General features: G+C 43.5%; 2 protein-coding genes across 11 annotated transcripts in view; one reads left to right on the plus strand and one right to left on the minus strand.

Annotated features, from left to right (window-relative positions):
• Positions 1–10,066, plus strand: part of KMT2E (lysine methyltransferase 2E (inactive)) — a 55,267-nt gene extending 45,201 nt beyond the window's left edge. For 2 of the 4 annotated variants that reach the window (XM_059472895.1, XM_059472894.1), the window contains 7 exons: positions 130–186; positions 1,041–1,604; positions 4,437–4,738; positions 6,416–6,504; positions 6,606–6,719; positions 6,876–6,967; positions 7,794–10,066. In XM_059472895.1, the coding sequence (XP_059328878.1) occupies positions 130–186; positions 1,041–1,604; positions 4,437–4,738; positions 6,416–6,504; positions 6,606–6,719; positions 6,876–6,967; positions 7,794–9,308 (2,733 nt within the window). In that variant the 3' untranslated portion in view covers positions 9,309–10,066. The remainder of the gene's footprint in view (positions 1–129; positions 187–1,040; positions 1,605–4,436; positions 4,739–6,415; positions 6,505–6,605; positions 6,720–6,875; positions 6,968–7,793) is intronic. The other 2 variants (XM_059472896.1, XM_059472897.1) reach the window with 2 other exon arrangements.
• A 1,622-nt stretch (positions 10,067–11,688) lies between these two features.
• SRPK2 (SRSF protein kinase 2) overlaps positions 11,689–17,578 on the minus strand; it is a 128,178-nt gene continuing 122,288 nt past the window's right edge. For all 7 annotated transcript variants that reach the window (XR_009418457.1, XM_059471681.1, XM_059471683.1 and 4 more), the window contains one exon: positions 11,689–13,369. Coding sequence is in view for 6 of the 7 variants with exons in the window: in XM_059471681.1 (XP_059327664.1) it covers positions 13,185–13,369 (185 nt within the window). In the remaining variant the exon portion in view is untranslated. The remainder of the gene's footprint in view (positions 13,370–17,578) is intronic.

Here is a 17,578-nt window from a genome sequence, read left to right on the forward strand (position 1 = left end):
AGCGTTCAGAGAAAGTGTTCAGACATTGCAGTGTAAATCTGTAGTTTGTACTCCTGCTACGTAATGGGGGAGAGGTATTTCTTTAGGCTAAAAAATTAATTGACTTGCAATTTCTTCTTGTTTATTTAGAATATTTCCTCACCTGACAGTTCCCCAGAAATAAAAAGGCGAGCTTACAGTCAAGAGGTAAGGAAATCTGCAAAACCTGCAAATGGTATCATTGCAAGTTCCTGAGAATTTAAAGGCTAACTTCCCCATAGATTTTACTTGCTTACTCCTTTATATTTCCACTTTACCTCTTATATTTTCTGTTTTAAACCGATTTTTCTCTGTATCACTTAAAAATCATTATTTGGATCAGGATCCCCTTTTATAATGGAAAGGAGTAACTACTGCAATTTGTAAATAGGAACAGAAAGAGAACACTTTGCTTTCCAGGCTGTAGTTAGATTCAGATTAACATTTCTCCTTGTTACCAGCATTTCTTAATTGTTTGTGTGGATCCCAGTTATGCTCAAAGTGAAAGAGCAGAGCAGAAGGTTAGTAAGTCAGCATAGGTGGTGGATTAGTTGAAGGAGTGCTGTTGGAATGTGCCTGGGCATTCCCAGCCTGCAGGGGGCATGTGTCTTGCCATGGGGCTTCATCCTAAAATTCAGAGGTGTCTTGGAAACACTTCCTTGTCCTGCTTTGAAATAGGTGTTTTGACACTGAGGGAGGATTGCTTTTACATTGAAGCAAGTGCTTTCAAGCTTTCTGGCCTGGGACTTGCTCCTTTTGAAGCTCTTCCCCTTCCTCTGTCAGTCATAAATAAACCCTGACACTTAATATTTCTTTGTATTTTGGTTAATGTACATTTATTAAAATGCTTTCACATAATACATGGGAATAGTAAAACTAAGAATCTGGCTGTAGAATTGTTTCTTAAAAATTGATAAATTAATGGTACTGGCAGGCCTTTAATCCCACTTAACAGCACATCTGAATGTCAGATGGGTTTGATGGAGCATGAAAAAATAGTTACATGTTTTTTCTTCATGCAGGGCTATGACAGAGCATCGATTCTAGCACTGAATTCTTTCAGAAATTCCAACCTGACAGAAATGGGCCTGCAAGAAATAAAGACTATTGGATATTCTAGTCCAAGGAACAGAACTGATGTCACACGGCAGTGCACTGGAGAAATGGAATCTGTGTCAGACCTCCAGCTGGGACTCGAAGTAATTGAGCAAAGTGCACTGCATAAAAACCTGGAAGCCCCCACACATGATAGGACTGATTCAAACAGCCAATTAGAAACTGCTCATTGTGGACGGGGCACAATTTATTCTTCCTGGGTAAAAAGTCCTGACAGGACAGGTGTAAATTTCTCAATGAATTCTAATTTGAGGGACTTGACCCCTTCACATCAGTTGGAGGTAGGAGGTGGATTCAGAATAAACGAGTCAAAGTGCCTGATTCAAGACGATGCAAGAGGCATGTTGATGGAAGCATCTGTTTTTTGTACTTCAGAAGATGGAATTGCACCTGGCTTTGGAAGGACTGTCAATAACGACAATTTGATGGATGGAAATTGCACACCCCAGAACCCTCCACAAAAGAAAAAGGTTATACATTTAAGAATCATTTGGTCTGTCTTCCATTGTCTGCTGATGATGTTTTTATAACAGAAAGAACCCCAGTGTAATAAAAACCAACTCATGGCTCATGTTTACGTACTGCAGTGTAGTAGACATTCAGGAGAAGTATTGAAGGGCAAAGAGCAAAGCTGCATAAAACTATTAGTAAATTTATTTTTTCAACGTAAAAGATACAAATTCTATTTCATATGAGTCTTAAATGAATTGCCCAATAAATAATTGCTTTTCAGGTTTGAAAATGGTTGCTTATGCCACCTGGTGTTACAATGCTCTGTTATACAGAATATATACTATCGTCTTAGAGACCACATACTGTGAACATCTGTTATAAATTACTGCAAGAAGTTGCAAGAATAGATTTGTGTTACTCAGACTTGAAAGTTAAAACTACACAGAAATCCTTAGTTCCAAGAAATATTTTTCTTGGCTTAATTTGAAAAATAAGCTCAATCTAAATTTGCTGCTCTCATGAAACAGTTGTAGATAAGTGATATTGTCATGGCTAACTCAAACCAGGATTGGAAGTTACTTTGTGTAATTCTTAGACTGCATTGTACTGTCAGGTTGACTCCCTTTGCAGAAAGAATGACAAAGATGGAAGGCAGTGGGCTCCAATGTACCAGTTTGCCTGTTCTCCCTCATCACACACTCTAGTAATTTTTCTTGTTTGAAAGGTGTGATTTATTTTCTTTACAAAGTAGTGGTGAGGAGGTTGAGGTTTTCTGCATGTGTACATGCCTGCACAATGGGGTTCAGGGCTTTTTGGTCACATTGCAGCCCCTTGTATATTCCTGCTCCTCTGGGGCATCCTGCTGTGGAGCATTGAGGAGTCTTCCTTCAGTAGTTCTTCATCAGGACTGGATTTTTGTTTACTTGCTTCAAGCTGAGACATAAATGGAGCGATATTGTAGGAGCTCTGATCTTACCCGGTCACGGCCCTGAGAATTTGATAGATTGTGTGTGTGTTACTGCAGCCCTGCTATTTTGGCATACCAGAGAAGAAAACAGAAGCCAAAATTCCTGTAAATTGACAGTCTTCTTTTTCTGAAGGCTAAATAAGCCTTCACAAATCCCAGCAGCACTTAGTACTTCAGTAGCCTTCCCCAAGTCCCTTGCTGGCAGGGATTGTTCCAGGTTGTTACTGCTGAGAGCTTACGCTGCACTAATCCTCCACTAAAGGAAGGTGTGGCTGCCCCTGACACCCCCAGTCCCAAGGTTCTTGTCTAACAGGCTCAGTTTGAAGAAACAGCCAGAGCAAATTGCATCTGTACCCCTGAAAGAGAAGGGGGTTTAGGATTTCTGAGGACACACAAAAATTTGAAACCTTAGATAGTATAAAAAAAGAGCTGGTGGGCTAGATCCCACCTAAGGTGAAAGGTGAGGATTCGGGAATTTTGTAGGAGACTCATAAAAGCCTTTTCCCTAGAGTCATGTAAGATGGCAATATCTTTAGGTAGGTCTTTGTAGGATGTTTTTGCATATTTCTGTATTTTTGTGGACATTTGCTCCTGTTTTCCCTTACTATTGCACAAGTCCTTTATCAATACAGACCTGTACATTGTGCCACACTACATGGGTTTCCTAACATTTAAGCTTTCTTTAAAGCAGTATTCTTTAGGGGGTCCCTGTTACATGATGTGGAAATAATACTAAATTGTTTGAAAGTGAGATCAGTTCTTTACCTGAACTTTTTTATGTAAAATCAGGTATTTTTCACTGTTTTTACCCTGACATATGGATGGGTCTCTAATATATATGTTTGAAAGCAAACAAACAAAACCTCTTAGGACTGGAAACAGCAGCTGCTTTGGTTTTTCTCTCTGTTCAGAAATGGATGTCCAGTTTTTGAAGGATTTAGCCAGTTAAACGTTATTTTTTTTCATTATTGCACTTTAGTTTGTTGGTTTGGATGCTGTATGGGTTCAGAGCAGGATGTTGATAACTAGAAGAAAATCTGTAGAATTAAATGTGATTTTTACCAAACTAGTGTAGTTACTCAATAAAGTAGGTCTGAAGGTCAATATTTTAGCTTTGTAATTCAAATCCTGAAGATTCATGGTGAAAACATTTGAGCCTGTATTTTTTTCACTGAAGGCAATTTACTAACCACCAAAACTGGTTTCTCTTACATGGAACTTTGGTGTAGTGATTGTATATACATAATATATGAAATAGGAACCATGTGTTGTTATTTTTAGTAATAGAGTTAGCTTAAAAATATGTTCTTAATCAGTCTGTCTTAAAGGGCAGTAAAGACAAATTCAAAATAAATGGGAAAAGTAAGTTGCAAATTCTGGATGTTAAAAGGCATGAAGAGTTTAGTGAATGCTTTGATATATGAAGCAGAAGGGTAGTGGGTTCTCATGCAAGGGAGTCAGTCTGAGACCTGGATGTGACATCTCTTGAAATTAGCTTTACTAGATCAGTGTAATAGTAAAATTCTGCAGTTCAGGAGAAACCACAGAGTCCTTTGTAACCACAGCCAAGAGAATGACTTCAGCAGTGGACCTTTTGCTGACCTGTGTCATCTGCTTCTTCTCTGAGGCACAACACATAATGCTTCTCTTGGCAGAAGCATTTTTTTAGTATCGCCTTTACAGTTGGTATAGTAGCTCAGTACTCTGTAAATTCCACTGCAGCTGTGGTGAAATATCTTCAGTTAATTGCTGTCCTTTTTTTTTAACCAGTTACATGGTACATATTACTGAAATACACAGTTCATTTAATAGAAACTGTGATAAAGAAAATGGGTAAAAGTTCCTTTCTAATGTTTGTTTGTGGGTTGTTTTTTCTCTTCAGGTGTCCTTGTTAGAATACCGCAAGAGGCAGCGTGAAGCTCGGAAAAGTGGCTCCAAGCCAGACAGCTTCCCCCTGGTTACTGTATCTCCTCATGCTGCTGGTGCAGGAAATACAAGCAGTAATAATGGTGCTAGTGATGGGTATAACAACAGTGCTGAAAATGGGGAGCAAACTGAAAACACTGCAAGCCTGCCTTTACCACTGCCAACTGCTGTTTATAATGCAGCTCCAGAGGACACTGGCAACAACTGTGCAGTTAAGGAATCTTCCTCCAGTGAGAAGAGTGAACCAGAAGTTCAGTGGTGAGCCCACAAAACTACAGGATTTCAGTTTAATTTGGAAGAATTATTTATATGAATCTAAGTGTTTGGTATTTGAAATCTATTTTTCATTAAGACTGCTGTTGCAGGTTACTGGCTGGAAGCTCTTCTTCCAGCTCAGTGAAGAGTTGTCTTACCTTTAATCTCAGAAATACAGCAGACACCTCATAATGATTCAATTACATGAAGAATTACCCACAAGATATTTATTAAATTATTTTAACTTATCTTCTAATGGCAAAATAGGTATTGGTTTGAGCCTTTGTGTCCTTGTATTTCCACTGCTTTGTCTGTGAGATGAAGAGAATTCTCCTGTTAAATCTCAAAGCCTTTCCAGAAGTACTGTAGGGCATAAGGTGCAGCAGGAGAAAAATCTATGCTGATTGGCAAAGGCTTCTGGAAGACTTTAGGAGGTGTGGTTTTCAGTCCTGGCTGGAATGTGTGTGGGATGTTTGCTGTTGCTTAATTGCCCAGTGCAGGGCTGAGTGCAGCCTGGCCAGCAGCTCCTGCTCAGCTGGGAGCATGTGGTGACACAGCATTGTTGGTGTTTGCTCAGTGCTTCCCTTTTTGCAGACCATATGGGCAGTGTGTGCAATGCCAGATACCCAGACAATCCAGATCCTGAGGAGAGGTGGAGTGTGGATGGGGAGAAGATGGACTTCAGTCTGTGTAAAACACTGCACAGATTTTTCACTGAGATTTAGTAGCTTTAAAATAGGTCAGCTGTAGTGACACCATCTCCAAAACATTACTAGTGCAAAATAAATCCTGCTGATGTTCTTTGTACTGTAGTGATGATGAACCATGGGCTTAGGAGTTGAACATCCTTCCACTCAGATGCTCCAGCTGTTCCAGAAAAGAAGATTTTGTAAGCCATTTGACAGGAGAACATAACAGCCACTTTTCAGTGGAACACTGAAGACTGCACTTAAGTTCCCTGTGCAGAAGCTACTGTCCTGAATTGTGGAAACAGGCTAAACAAGAAGAATTTACTACTTAGATTTTGCAGTAACGCTGCAGAGCAGCACCAAAACTTATTTCAGTGCAGCAATGTTATAAACTGATGCCATACATCCTTGCCAGAAAGGAAAATAGTTTTGTGGAGCACTGTCACTTAGGATGTTCTTGGTCAGGTTGTGATTATAAGAGAGATGTGACTGTTGCTGCATACCCACTGTCTAGCAATTGAAGTTTAGAAGTTTAGACAGAGAGATTTGTAGTTGCACACCATTTAGAGCTGTGCACCCGCTATTAAAGAGCAGATTCTAACAACAAACAAACAAAATTACTACTTCCACTTCTGGGCAATGACAGTTTTCTGCAAATTGAGACTATGAACCAGTAACTGTGACCTTTATTTTTTTTACTTTTCTGTTGTTTAGACAGAGAAGAACTCAGAGATCTACAGATACTTCCTTAATAAGAGGAAATGCCAGTTTTTTAATGTAACATTGTTGCAGGAAATGACTGTATTTAAAGTGGGAGAAAATAGATACAAACCACTTAAGTAATAATATTCCTTATGCACAACCAGTTATTTGGTTGTTACATGCAGCCAACACTATAGATTTTCTCTGACTCTTTATTTGCATATACCTTGTCCTAAATTTGGGCCATGGGAGTACATCCTCTTAAATTTAAAATGGCCTTCTCTTGCAGGACTGCATCAACCTCTGTGGAACAAGTGAGAGAACGAAGTTACCAGAGAGCTTTACTTCTCAGTGATCATAGGAAAGACAAGGACAGTGGTGAGTTGATTCATTGTTTTGAAGATACATCAGTCTAACCAGTTCCCCTGTGGTAATCTGTAACAATTCTAATAATGTGTTTGGGTCTGCTTCATCTGTAGGGGGAGAATCACCTTGTAGGCCATGCTCACCATCTCATGTTCAGTCTCCATCTCATTCAAATCTCATTTCCCAGTTGCAGCTTAAGGCCCCTTCTTTCACTGAAATTACAGAAGGTCAGTAAGCAGATGACCTTATATGACACTTGAGATATTCAATGGTCTAACAGCAGCTTTAATAGCTCTTTTAAAGTCAAATATAAAGTGCTTAGTGATTTCTGCAAAAGATTTAATTTTCCCACTTTGATATTTATGTCTGCTTTATCTCTGTAGAACCTGATTCTGAAAATCCAGAGCCAACTTCTGAATGTCCGTCCCCAGATACTTCCCAAAGGACTTGTAAGAGTCCATCAAAAGCAAGCAAGGTAATGCAAGGTGTTTGCACAACATGCATAGGAATAGCTCCATCCAGCTCTGATTCACCTTTAAAAATGTTAATTGTAGGATTTACTGCTTTGGTGACATACACACATTCATCTATCTGTGCAGTAATTCAACATAGGTAGACATTTGCAAGAATATTTGTCCATATACACTAAAAAGGGGGTTTATTTGCTGTGCTTTCAGTAGGTTTACATGTTTATGGATGAGAGAAGAGATTGTATCTGTGCTGTTCTGAGGTGTGAACGCTGAAGAACTGGCACTCAGAACCAACAGCAGTGATGTGACTTTACCCTTAACAGGAGCTTGCTCTTGCTCTGCAAGAGTTTGGCATTGTTTGGCAGTCTGATAATATGGAGAAAGATGTTGAATAGTGAAGTGATTCAGGTTGTCATGTTTAGTCTGTTTGCTTTCACTACCTCAGCTTTAAAATGTTAAGTCGCTCTGAAACTTGCTTTATTCCTGTAAGTGGTCTTCTCTGGAATTACTTCTTTCTGATTCAGAAATCTACAACTTTTAACAAAGAATGGATTCAGACTTTGACCTAATGGATCATATTTCTGTTACAACTTTAAAATACACTTCAGTAGTCTTTGACTTGGAAGAATTATTGATATATACTTGATAAAAATATTACCTTCTCAAGCTTACTCTGTTACTGATGTTTTTCTCGCACCAAATGCATATCCTTCACTTTAGCACTTCTTTTCACAATCTGGGGAGGAGAGTGTTCTGAGATGTTCTTTTTTGTTGCACGCATGGTTGAACATTTCAGACATTGAGCACTGACTGCCTTTCTTTCCATTCCAGCCCTCTTCACCGAGTCCTGTAGTTTCAGCACAGCCTCTTGGGAAAACACCCACCAAACCCGATTCGCACTGGGAAACTGCAGCTGCTGCACCCGAGACTGAAAGTGCGAATCCGCCCAAAGCTGAGCTGCAGCAGAAACAGCTGACAAACAACGTCCAAGCACTTTCAAAAACTCATCCATCTCAGTCACATCTGCGCAGCTCTGCTGAGCAACTTTCACATTCACAGAAGTTGCCTTCCGCACCTTTGAAGCTGCATTGCCCCCCTTCGCCTCACATAGAAAATCCCCCCAAGTCCTCCACCCCCCACGCGCCTGTGCAGCACGGTTACCTTTCACCAAAGCCTCACTCACAGCAGCTGGGATCTCCATACCGACCTCATCACCCACAGTCGCCTCAAGTTGGGACGCCTCAGAGGGAAACACACAGGAACTTCTACCCGGCGGCGCCGGCCCTCCAGCCCAGTAACCAGGCACAGGCTGGCGGCCCCCTCTTCCCTCAGACATCATCAGGACAATCTTCAGCTTCCTACAGCCAGTTTAACCAACAAAATTTGAACAGCAATGCGCCACCTCCCCCACCCCCTCCGCCCCCTTCTTCCACTTACTATCAAAGCCAGCAGCCCTCTGGAAACTTCCAGAGCTACAGCCAGCTGAAGGGCAGCATACCCCAACAGACTGTGTTTTCATCTGGACCAAATCAAGCACTTCCTGGCACTGCGGGTCAGCAAACGGTGCCGGGCCACCACGTAGCTGCAGGGCATTTTTTGTCCTCTCAGAACCCCAGTATTCATCACCAGGCATCGGCATCTGCTGCTCCTCCTCCTCCTCCTCCACCACCTGCTCCAGGACCCCACCTTGTCCAGCAGCAAAGTACTCATCAGCAGCACTCTGTAGCACATGTTGTCGGTCCGGTTCATGCCATGGCAGTGGCTCCTGGATCACACATTCATTCTCAAGCTGCTGGTCACCATTTGCCACCGCCACCTCCGCCACCGGGTCCTCTCCCCCACCACCAACCTCCCCATCCCTCGACGGGACACCAAGGTTTGCAAGCACAACACCAGCACGTTGTAAACTCGGCACCGCCTCCCCCGCCGCCCCCTCCCTCCGGCGTCATGGGCTCGGGGCACCACCCCTCATCAGCACAAGGGTTACACCACCCCTCTCATCAAGGACCCCCCCATTTCCCTTCCAATGCCCACACAAGCGTCTCCTCCTATTCCTCTCAAGCCCCACATCACACAACGTTAGGACCTGGACCTCAACATCAGCCTGCTGGCACAGGACCTCATTGCCCACTCCCTGGTCAGGGTCCTCACATCCAACCTCAAGGACCAAACAGTATTGCAACACCCACTGCTTCCGGCTTCTGCCCGCACCCCGGCTCCGTGAGCCTGCCCCACGGAGTGCAGGGGCAGCAGCAGGCCTCGCCCGTGCCAGGACAGATCCCCATCCACAGAGCACAGGTGCCACCCACCTTCCAGAACAATTACCATGGCTCGGGGTGGCATTAAAACAGATCCCTTTAGTTATAAACATTTTTAAAATGTTCTGTAATATAAACTGTGTATATTTAATATGTACCTATTCAAGGTACTTTTTAAAGCTTGTACATGATACTTTGTATAAAAGCAAACACCAGTGCTCTTCCATTGTATCCTTTCCATTTTTTGCTTTTTAAAATTCCTGAAAACGTGCTGTTAAGCCAGTATTAGGTATTTCTTTTTATTTTGTAAGTGGACATTCCAGCTGTTTTTTCTGGCAGTAGGTTTGATGCTGCATAATGTTTAAAATTTTATTGTTGCAGTTAAATTCATTTAGTGAAAGTTTTCTATATTACTTTTATACATATGTAATTAAATAAGTACACAGGCTAAGTGATGGCACTAACAATTTTTTTTTCCATTTTCTGTCAACAGTTTTTTGTGTGCATAGAGATAGGAAACAATGCAATACAGATTTTTATAGTTTTGGTGTGGACATGGCTTTTTGTTTCATCAGTTATTTGCAGAAATTGTAATTTAATGTATAGACTGTTTCTAATGTCTCGGACGAGTGCTGTAAATACTGTATTTCTTTCGCTTGTAAAGTTGCTTAAAGCTTCTTTCATTTGATATAGTATTGTATATAATAAGTCTTTTGCAAAAAAAAGTGTGATCTTTGTGAAAGTAGTACAGTATATGATCTTTAATTTTTTTTAATATACTGTCACATTGCAGCACTGGTTGGGCATTTTAATTCATGTTAATAAATCACAATTATGTCAGTTTTACCTACTTGTCCTGAAAGGGTGCTATATCAGCAGGAAAGTGACCTTAAGTCTCTGATCATCCCTGCTCCCTGTGAGGCTCTTCACTTCTCTGCAGTTTCCAGCTGTGGCTTTCCTGCTGTAGCACAGACAGATGTGGAACAGCCTGGTCTTTCCCCTGCTCCATTCAGAGGTTGAGGAATGATCACCCCCAGCACAGCAGAGTCCTGGGTCAGTTTACCATGAGGGTCAGCAGGGGCACTGATGGGCATTTTTATGCTAGAGGTGACCTTGGTCACAGAGAGGGAAGCACCTGCCCACTGCAGGACCTTCCTGCTGGGAGGAGCTGTGTGGCAGTCTGGGGTTTTCCTAAGGGAAGTGATTGATTCCTGCTGCTCCAAGCAGCACTAAGATGGTGCTGTTGTGCTCCTCAGTGCAGTCTGTCTGGGTGAGGCTGTCCCTCCATGTCAGCAGGAGCTGCTCTCAGTGCTGCTCACACAGCAGGAGCTGCTCAATGGCTCCAGCTCAGAGCAGAGAGCAGAACCTGTGAGTGAGGAACGCTGAAATGCCACAGGAGGGAAAGTAGCTGCTCCTACCCACTAAAGAAAGAGTTAAAAAAGGGGGCCACCTTAAATTCTAATTTGCTTCTAACTACAGAAGAATCTTGCTAGTTAAAATCATACACTAGAAATGCTTTCCTGAACACCTGCTGGCTCTGCAGCATGCACACAAGTTCACATTTTACACTAGCTTGTGTAGTGTAGGACAGCATAAGGCTCTCAAAAATAGCAAAAAAGCCCAATGCACCCTCTGTGCAGTTGCACAGACACTGATTCTGATGTGCATCATCCTGTCTAGCCCAGCATCCAGATCTGGTTGCCTCTCTTCCAAACCTCCAGCAACAAAATAATTTCAAACACAAGAGAACGTTAAATACCCACTGTGCTTGGCAAGGTCTGAGTGCAGTGCAGGGAGCTGCTGCTCTGGGGAGCACAACAGCACAAGGCCTGGGCAGGGCTCCCAGTGCTGCTGCAGCACCAAGGCCGGGCAGAGGCAGAGCTCTGCCAGCCTTGGGCTGCCCCTGGCACTTGAGTGCAGTGCCAGCATTTGCTGTGTAGTCAGGAATGCATTTGTAACCAGGCACCGCAGAGCTGGGCTGGGTGTGAAGCTGAATGTAACTTTTACCTCCATTGTGGCACCGTCCTGAGCAGCGTTGTCCTTGCAGCCACAAAGAGCAGTTCCAGGATGAGGGTGAAGGGACTCGGTCCTGAAACCCAACTGCTGCAGGGGCCTCAGCACTGGACATGGACAAGAGAGTTTCACACTGTGGTGCCTTGGCAGTCTCTGGAGGAGTGGCTGCCCCAGCTCGGGACAGCACAATCGTTCCCTTGTTTACAGGACACAGCTGGTAGGAAAGACGCTTTTTTTTTTGGTCACATTTCACCAGCAAACCACTCCCAGCCACAGCCCCTCCTGCCACAGGGCCTGTGGGGCTGCTCTGACCCACACCAGGTGATGTGTTCCATAAATGAACGCGGGAGCTCCTTTCTCTGGCCAGGACAGGCCAGCCCCCACCTCCCACCCCTCCAGCACCCCCACGGCTGAGTCGTGGCTAGGCAAAGAGTCCAATGACCAGCAACACTGTCTGAAAAAACAAAACACTTTAATTAGACAACTGCAAGCACCTCAAACAACTGGTTATTGTTACAGCATGGGGCTATCTTCTCACAATCTAGTTATTGCAAAGGCATGTGAATAAATTTTATATGGACAAAGTCAAGAAAAAAGTGGCACTGTAGTTACATGAAGATCAGGAGTAAGCTTACATTCATCCCACTGACTTCTAAAAGAGGCCCAAACACACCTCCGTACTGTACATTCTAAAATCTGTATTGCCTATAAGCTTCAGCCTATGCAGCTTTTTTCCTAGGAAACACATAATTGTTGCGTGCAACTTACAATGGGCAGTCGTATGTCTGCGGATGGGAAAGAATAAAGCTAGTGCAATTTGTTTTAGAAACATGTAAAGCTATGAATGGAATGAGCATGATCTTGCTTCTTGGATTATTTTACCCACTGCACTGTAAATATCTGCAGCTATATCCTTCCTTAACTGATGCCAAGCACACACTTTTATTATAAAAGATCAGTAATTCTACACAGAGAGTGGTTCTCATGCTCTACTTTTAATTTTTTTTCTTTTTCTTAAGGTATAGTACAACTTACAGTGCTTATAAAAAGGCAACACCATATGGTACCATGTCTTCACTATCACATTGTAAGGGAAATTGCTATTTTTCTTTTCTTAAAAGCACTTAAAATAGGCAAAAGTTCTAAAAGGGAGTGCTAAATGATAATGCATACTTTATTAGAAAGAAGTCTAGCCTTCCTTTAAAGTGCCGTTTGGGGAATGAAATCCTGTAAACCAGAGCCACTTTGTTTAAAACCCAATGAACAGGAACTGCTACAGAATAGAAAGTTTACACAATTCCTTAAAGCAGTTTAAAGTCCACTACATGCAATTGGTTTGCTATAAAGCTCTCTAAAACTTAGTCGCTTTACTCTGAAATTGAGTCCCCAGTCCCATATTTAAATGGAAATAAACATTTACAGGGTGCATTTACATACACTATAATACAAGAATGACATCCCTTTGCCAGAAGATAAAATTGTACAATTCCTTGCCGTAACTCAGTTCTGACTTGATAAATTTCTTACACTCGTAAATTATATAATATGCATCAGCTAAAATATTTTTTTTTCATAAATAGTTACAAAACTTGCCAAAACACATGGGGGGAAGTTTCTTTTGTTCAAAAATCTGACATCTGAATGTCACACAACACAAGAAACAATGCTTAAAGACACGTTAAGTGTTTTCTGAAGAAAGTGGGTGAGTAAACTACTAGCTGAGGACAAAAAGACTACCCTTCCCCAAGAACACAGTGCACAAAAAGCAAAATGTCAAACAGTACCTCAAGCAAAATAAAGGTCTGAGGATTGAAGCCAGCTCACGTGTGATCCTGCTAAAGATTTTGTGACAGTCACCATTTAGGTCCAACGCATTAGAAAGTGGTTGCTGGCTTTTTTTTTTTTTTTTTTTTTTTTTTTTTTTTTTTTTTTTTACAGCTGGAAGATTCTGCTAAGAATTCAGCCACGGATGCCTAAGGCATTCTCCAGCTGAAGCACGTTTCTCTGGGACCATTTCTAGCATGGGGATCAGGAAATCTGTAAACTGTGCAGCATCTTCATGAGGCCAACCATACTTCTCCACAAGCACATCAAAAAGACTCCAAGGTTTCAACTTGGTAATGTGTCGGAGTTCTCCTGCAAACAGAAATATTGATTGCATTAGAAAAACACCCTTTTACTCGTGTCAGTGACTAATCCCTGTTTTGTTTCTCTCCCACTCTGCATTCACAGCACCTTGCCCGGGCTGGCAGTCGCTGTTTAGGAAGGGGAGTGCACACCAAGCTTGCTCAAGGTCATCACAGGAGATGGGTGTGTTCCATGTCCAAGCCAAAAACTGTTCCTACAGCCATCAATCAGCACGCTACACCTGGACTCCAGTGATGCTTCCTGCTGATTTCACTCTCCTGTGCACACAGGCACTCATGCTCCCACCATGGCCAAACCTCACTGCAGGCCTCTCCTTCTTCATCAGCCAAGGAACCCAAATTTCACAGAATCTGCTCCAATCCCAAGATGGAGGGCTCAAAACACAGGTCCTTGCCTCACCACGTGGCATTTGCCAGCAATGCAGCACAGCACTGATTCATCCCTAGCCAAGCCAAGCAGAGGTTCGGTGCTCCAGATTCTGCTCCATCTCCCAGGCAGACACCTCCAGAAAGGCTGGTCTGAGTCCTCCTGAGAGGGAGGCACCTGCTGCTGCCCAGGTCTCTCAACCAACCACCAACAAAAACGGTGGCAGCAGCTCAGGACTGGAGCTCCCCCCAAGAGGGGAGACTTTGCCAACCTGACCAGAAGGAAGGAGGTGAGAACTGTTCTGCCATTCAAACCAGCAACACTACCCAGGTCTGTCCATGGGTCATCCAGCACGATGGGGAAAACTCTTCAGGTTCCTGCTCCCCCCCTGTGTAGAAATGAGGCCCAAAGCCATGAGATTGCCATGAGGTACGTGGGGAAGGGATTGCTGTGGGCACAAGAGGGACGAGCAGCTGCCAGGCCAAATGAGCCTCACTGCTGCCACCAGGATACTGATCTGTCACCTTGTACCACAGCCTCTGCAATCCAGGCTCTCAATAGCCCTCATTCACACGTGGTGTGGCTGCCCTCTCACCACTCACGATGGCAGTAACAGGGAATTTCACTACAGTCACACCTCCTGTTCTCCCAAAAGTGTAAATCTGACATGGGACATCCTCCTTGGAGAGGATGAGAATAGGACCCCACCTTGCAAACAAGTCAACAGGCTTGCTCCTCTCTCCCCCCCCAAGCAGGGACATCTCTTTGGCAACATCTGCCTTCTGTGTCAGACCACAGCCAGGAACACCTGTGTGCAGTGCACTTACACTCTGCAGATGCAGTGCATTTATCACCAACAATCTAATGAATCTCTGGCCTCTTGCTGCAGCAAAGTACTGCAGCTGGCCATGAATCTGTGTATGTGAAAGCTCTTTCTGAATGTGACCAGACTTAAGAGTGCCTGATCTGTTCTGATCAGGAATTAAGCCCTGGCACACCCAGCCCCTCTGATGTTTGGGCACCAGCTGAAACACAAGGGCAGATGTTTTCTGCTGAATTTCTATACTCTTAATGCAACCATCTTGAGCATGTGTATAAGGCAGACAGTCTGCACTGGACACTGCAAAAATCACTTGAGAGACCCCTGTGGTGCTTCTGCACTCAGGAGAGTGCTGGGGTCTCACCCAACACTGGAGGCTTCACAAGCTCACTCCAGCACCTGGGATGGGGCACCCAGGCCACACTGCTTGTCAGCCAAGTGGTTTGTCAGTGTGCTGCTTGTCCCTGCTGTAACCTACTGCCCATAAAATGCCATCTGACACCAGCTCACAGCCAGAGCTCCTGCACATCCCTGTGGCAAGGGAAGCTCCAGGGCAGGAGAAGTAACCCGTGTCCATCTGACTGCCCCAGGGGCTGAACACCTCACTGCAATGATTTAAAAGCCCCAAAGGCTCAGCAGGCCCTGTTTCTGCTGCCTCAGCCCTCAGCAGCAGGTCCTAGGCAGAGTGCAGGGCCTGAAAAAGCAGCTCCAGCTGCTGTCACAAAGCCCCACAAGAGCAGGAGTGCAAACAATCCATCACCCACAAGCTGCAGAAACAGGAGCTCGAGGTGTGCTGCCCACAGGAGGAACAGCAGCAGAGGCCATGTTATGGTTACTGTGTGCACACTCACAGTGCAGGCAGGTCCCACCTGCACCCACAGACACAGAAAGGTTTTGCTTTGGGCCCACAGCTGCCCCACACAACAGGGAGCACAGCACACCTTGGAGCAGCATCTTCATTTCCAGGCTCACTCTCAGTCCTTTAAATCTTTGTGCAACCCTGAAACTTGACTGTTGAAAATCTTACCTTTTCTAAGGTTTCCAAAAGAGTGCATTGGTGACTGCTTACAAGAACAGGTAGTAAATTATGTAAAAGGAATGCATGAAGTCAAATTACTGCCCAAAAGTGACAGAAAAATGACTTGGTATTGACTGCAAGCAAAAAGCTACTAGGAAAAAAATCATGTCCATGGTTTCTCCAGCTCCCAGCATTCACTGCAAGGGCTGCTGTAATCGCGTACCAAACAAGGCTCAGCTCGGAGGGAGGGTGGGTGTGTGTTCCCATCCAGCACTGTCATCATCTTTGCACTCACATTTTGTCATTTCCAGCATCTTTCCCCTCTCAGATCTAAGGTAAGGTTGCACAATGAGGCTCCTGTGCCACTGTGGAAGGAGAGTTCTGCTGTTTGAGTACTCCTCATTGTGTGACTGCCCATGCTATGCCCAGCACAATACTCAGCAGTTTTTCTGCTAAGGAATAAACTCTTTTAGCACTGTGGCTGAAGTTTTTCAAAGAAATTCCATGAAGATTGCAAAAGCCTTTAAGAAGACAGGATTCAGTAAAAAGTATCTGTGTGGGGGCCACGCTTAAACTAGTGCTTTAGTTTTCAGTAAGGATCATGATGCTAACTATGGAAACAAAATAGGCTAAGTAAAAAGAAAATCAACACCACTTAAGTGGACACAAAGTCTTAGAAATAATTTTCATGTGGGTCCTTCTCACTTCCATCCAAAGCATGAGAAGAGCACAGGAAATGGAGGTGCCTGCCAACTCATATTTTCACCTAGCTCAAGATGTTTGTATCATGTAGCTGGAGGAGAGCAAGGCTGTGCCTACATTTAAGGGAGAAATTTAAAAAGCACAAGCCCCACCAGTCTGACACCATCTGTATTCAGGGCATCAGCATGCATTTTCAGAGAAGTGCTAAAAATGTAATACTGAGAGCTTCCTCAGAGAAGCTCTTTATTTGGATTTTTGATAGTGAAGCACACAGGAGATAATCTGCAGAGGACAACAGAGTTGTCAGAGTTGTAAAACTCCTGTTGCCAAAGCAGAGGCAGCAATGATCGCTCTGAAAAAGGAAATGTTAAGCCAGAAGGAAATTACTAAAAAAAATTTCTGAAGGACCAGGGGAGAAAAATGCTATTTAAAGCTGTCTCTGCTGACCTTAACACCGAAAAAAACAGAGCTAGTCTGTAAAATTTGTCAAAGACACATTTAAGATGTGTCACCAGGCAAGAGGAGGATGGATCATTGAACAGTGAGACATGGATGATGTGAAGAACTGGGGAAGCAGCAATGGGATTTAATCTGCTGCTACACATCTATGACATGATCCTGAGAACCAATTCCAGGGCTGGTGGAGCAGTGGTGGAAGTGAGGAGCATGGGGGGAGCCCTCCTCCCCCTCCAGGACATCACAGTGAGTGCTTCTCATGGCTCAGCTTCCAAAGCAAAGCCAGCCCCAGGCCAGCACCTTGCATAGGTTTAGCTCACAAGGAAACAGGACCAGCAAATACCAGAAGAAATATAGAAGGGAACATGGTCTAGGAATAACAAAAATATTTTACATTTTAATGCCAAAACATATTAATAATTCTTACAGTCAAAACAGCTTCCATGAAGACACTGAAGAAGTGGACTCCCTGGAGTCTTTTACTGGGCTCAATCAAGATGAGACTCTATAAAAATATGTGAGCATTTGTGTCACAGTATAAGAAGCAACTTAAAAATGCTTTTCCTCTTTTAAATGCATCCTCCTATTAGAATGTCTAAAACTGCTTCAGGCAATTACTGAGAAAGGACTTGATCCTCCAAACTCTAAGTTACTAGCACCTTTCTTTTTGTGCCTGGGACTTCAGTAGCACAACTCAGATGTTTACAGCACCTCTCTGAGGTCACACTTGCTCATGAACAGGAGCAAAACTCAAACTAATTTTCACCCAAGACTGATGTTTTCAAAACAGGAGCTCAAAGCAAGATTTCTAAGCCCACCCTCAGACCACAGTGAG

This window comes from Ammospiza nelsoni, chromosome 5 (genome assembly GCF_027579445.1).
Source record: "Ammospiza nelsoni isolate bAmmNel1 chromosome 5, bAmmNel1.pri, whole genome shotgun sequence".
Taxonomy (NCBI): Eukaryota; Metazoa; Chordata; class Aves; order Passeriformes; family Passerellidae; genus Ammospiza; species Ammospiza nelsoni.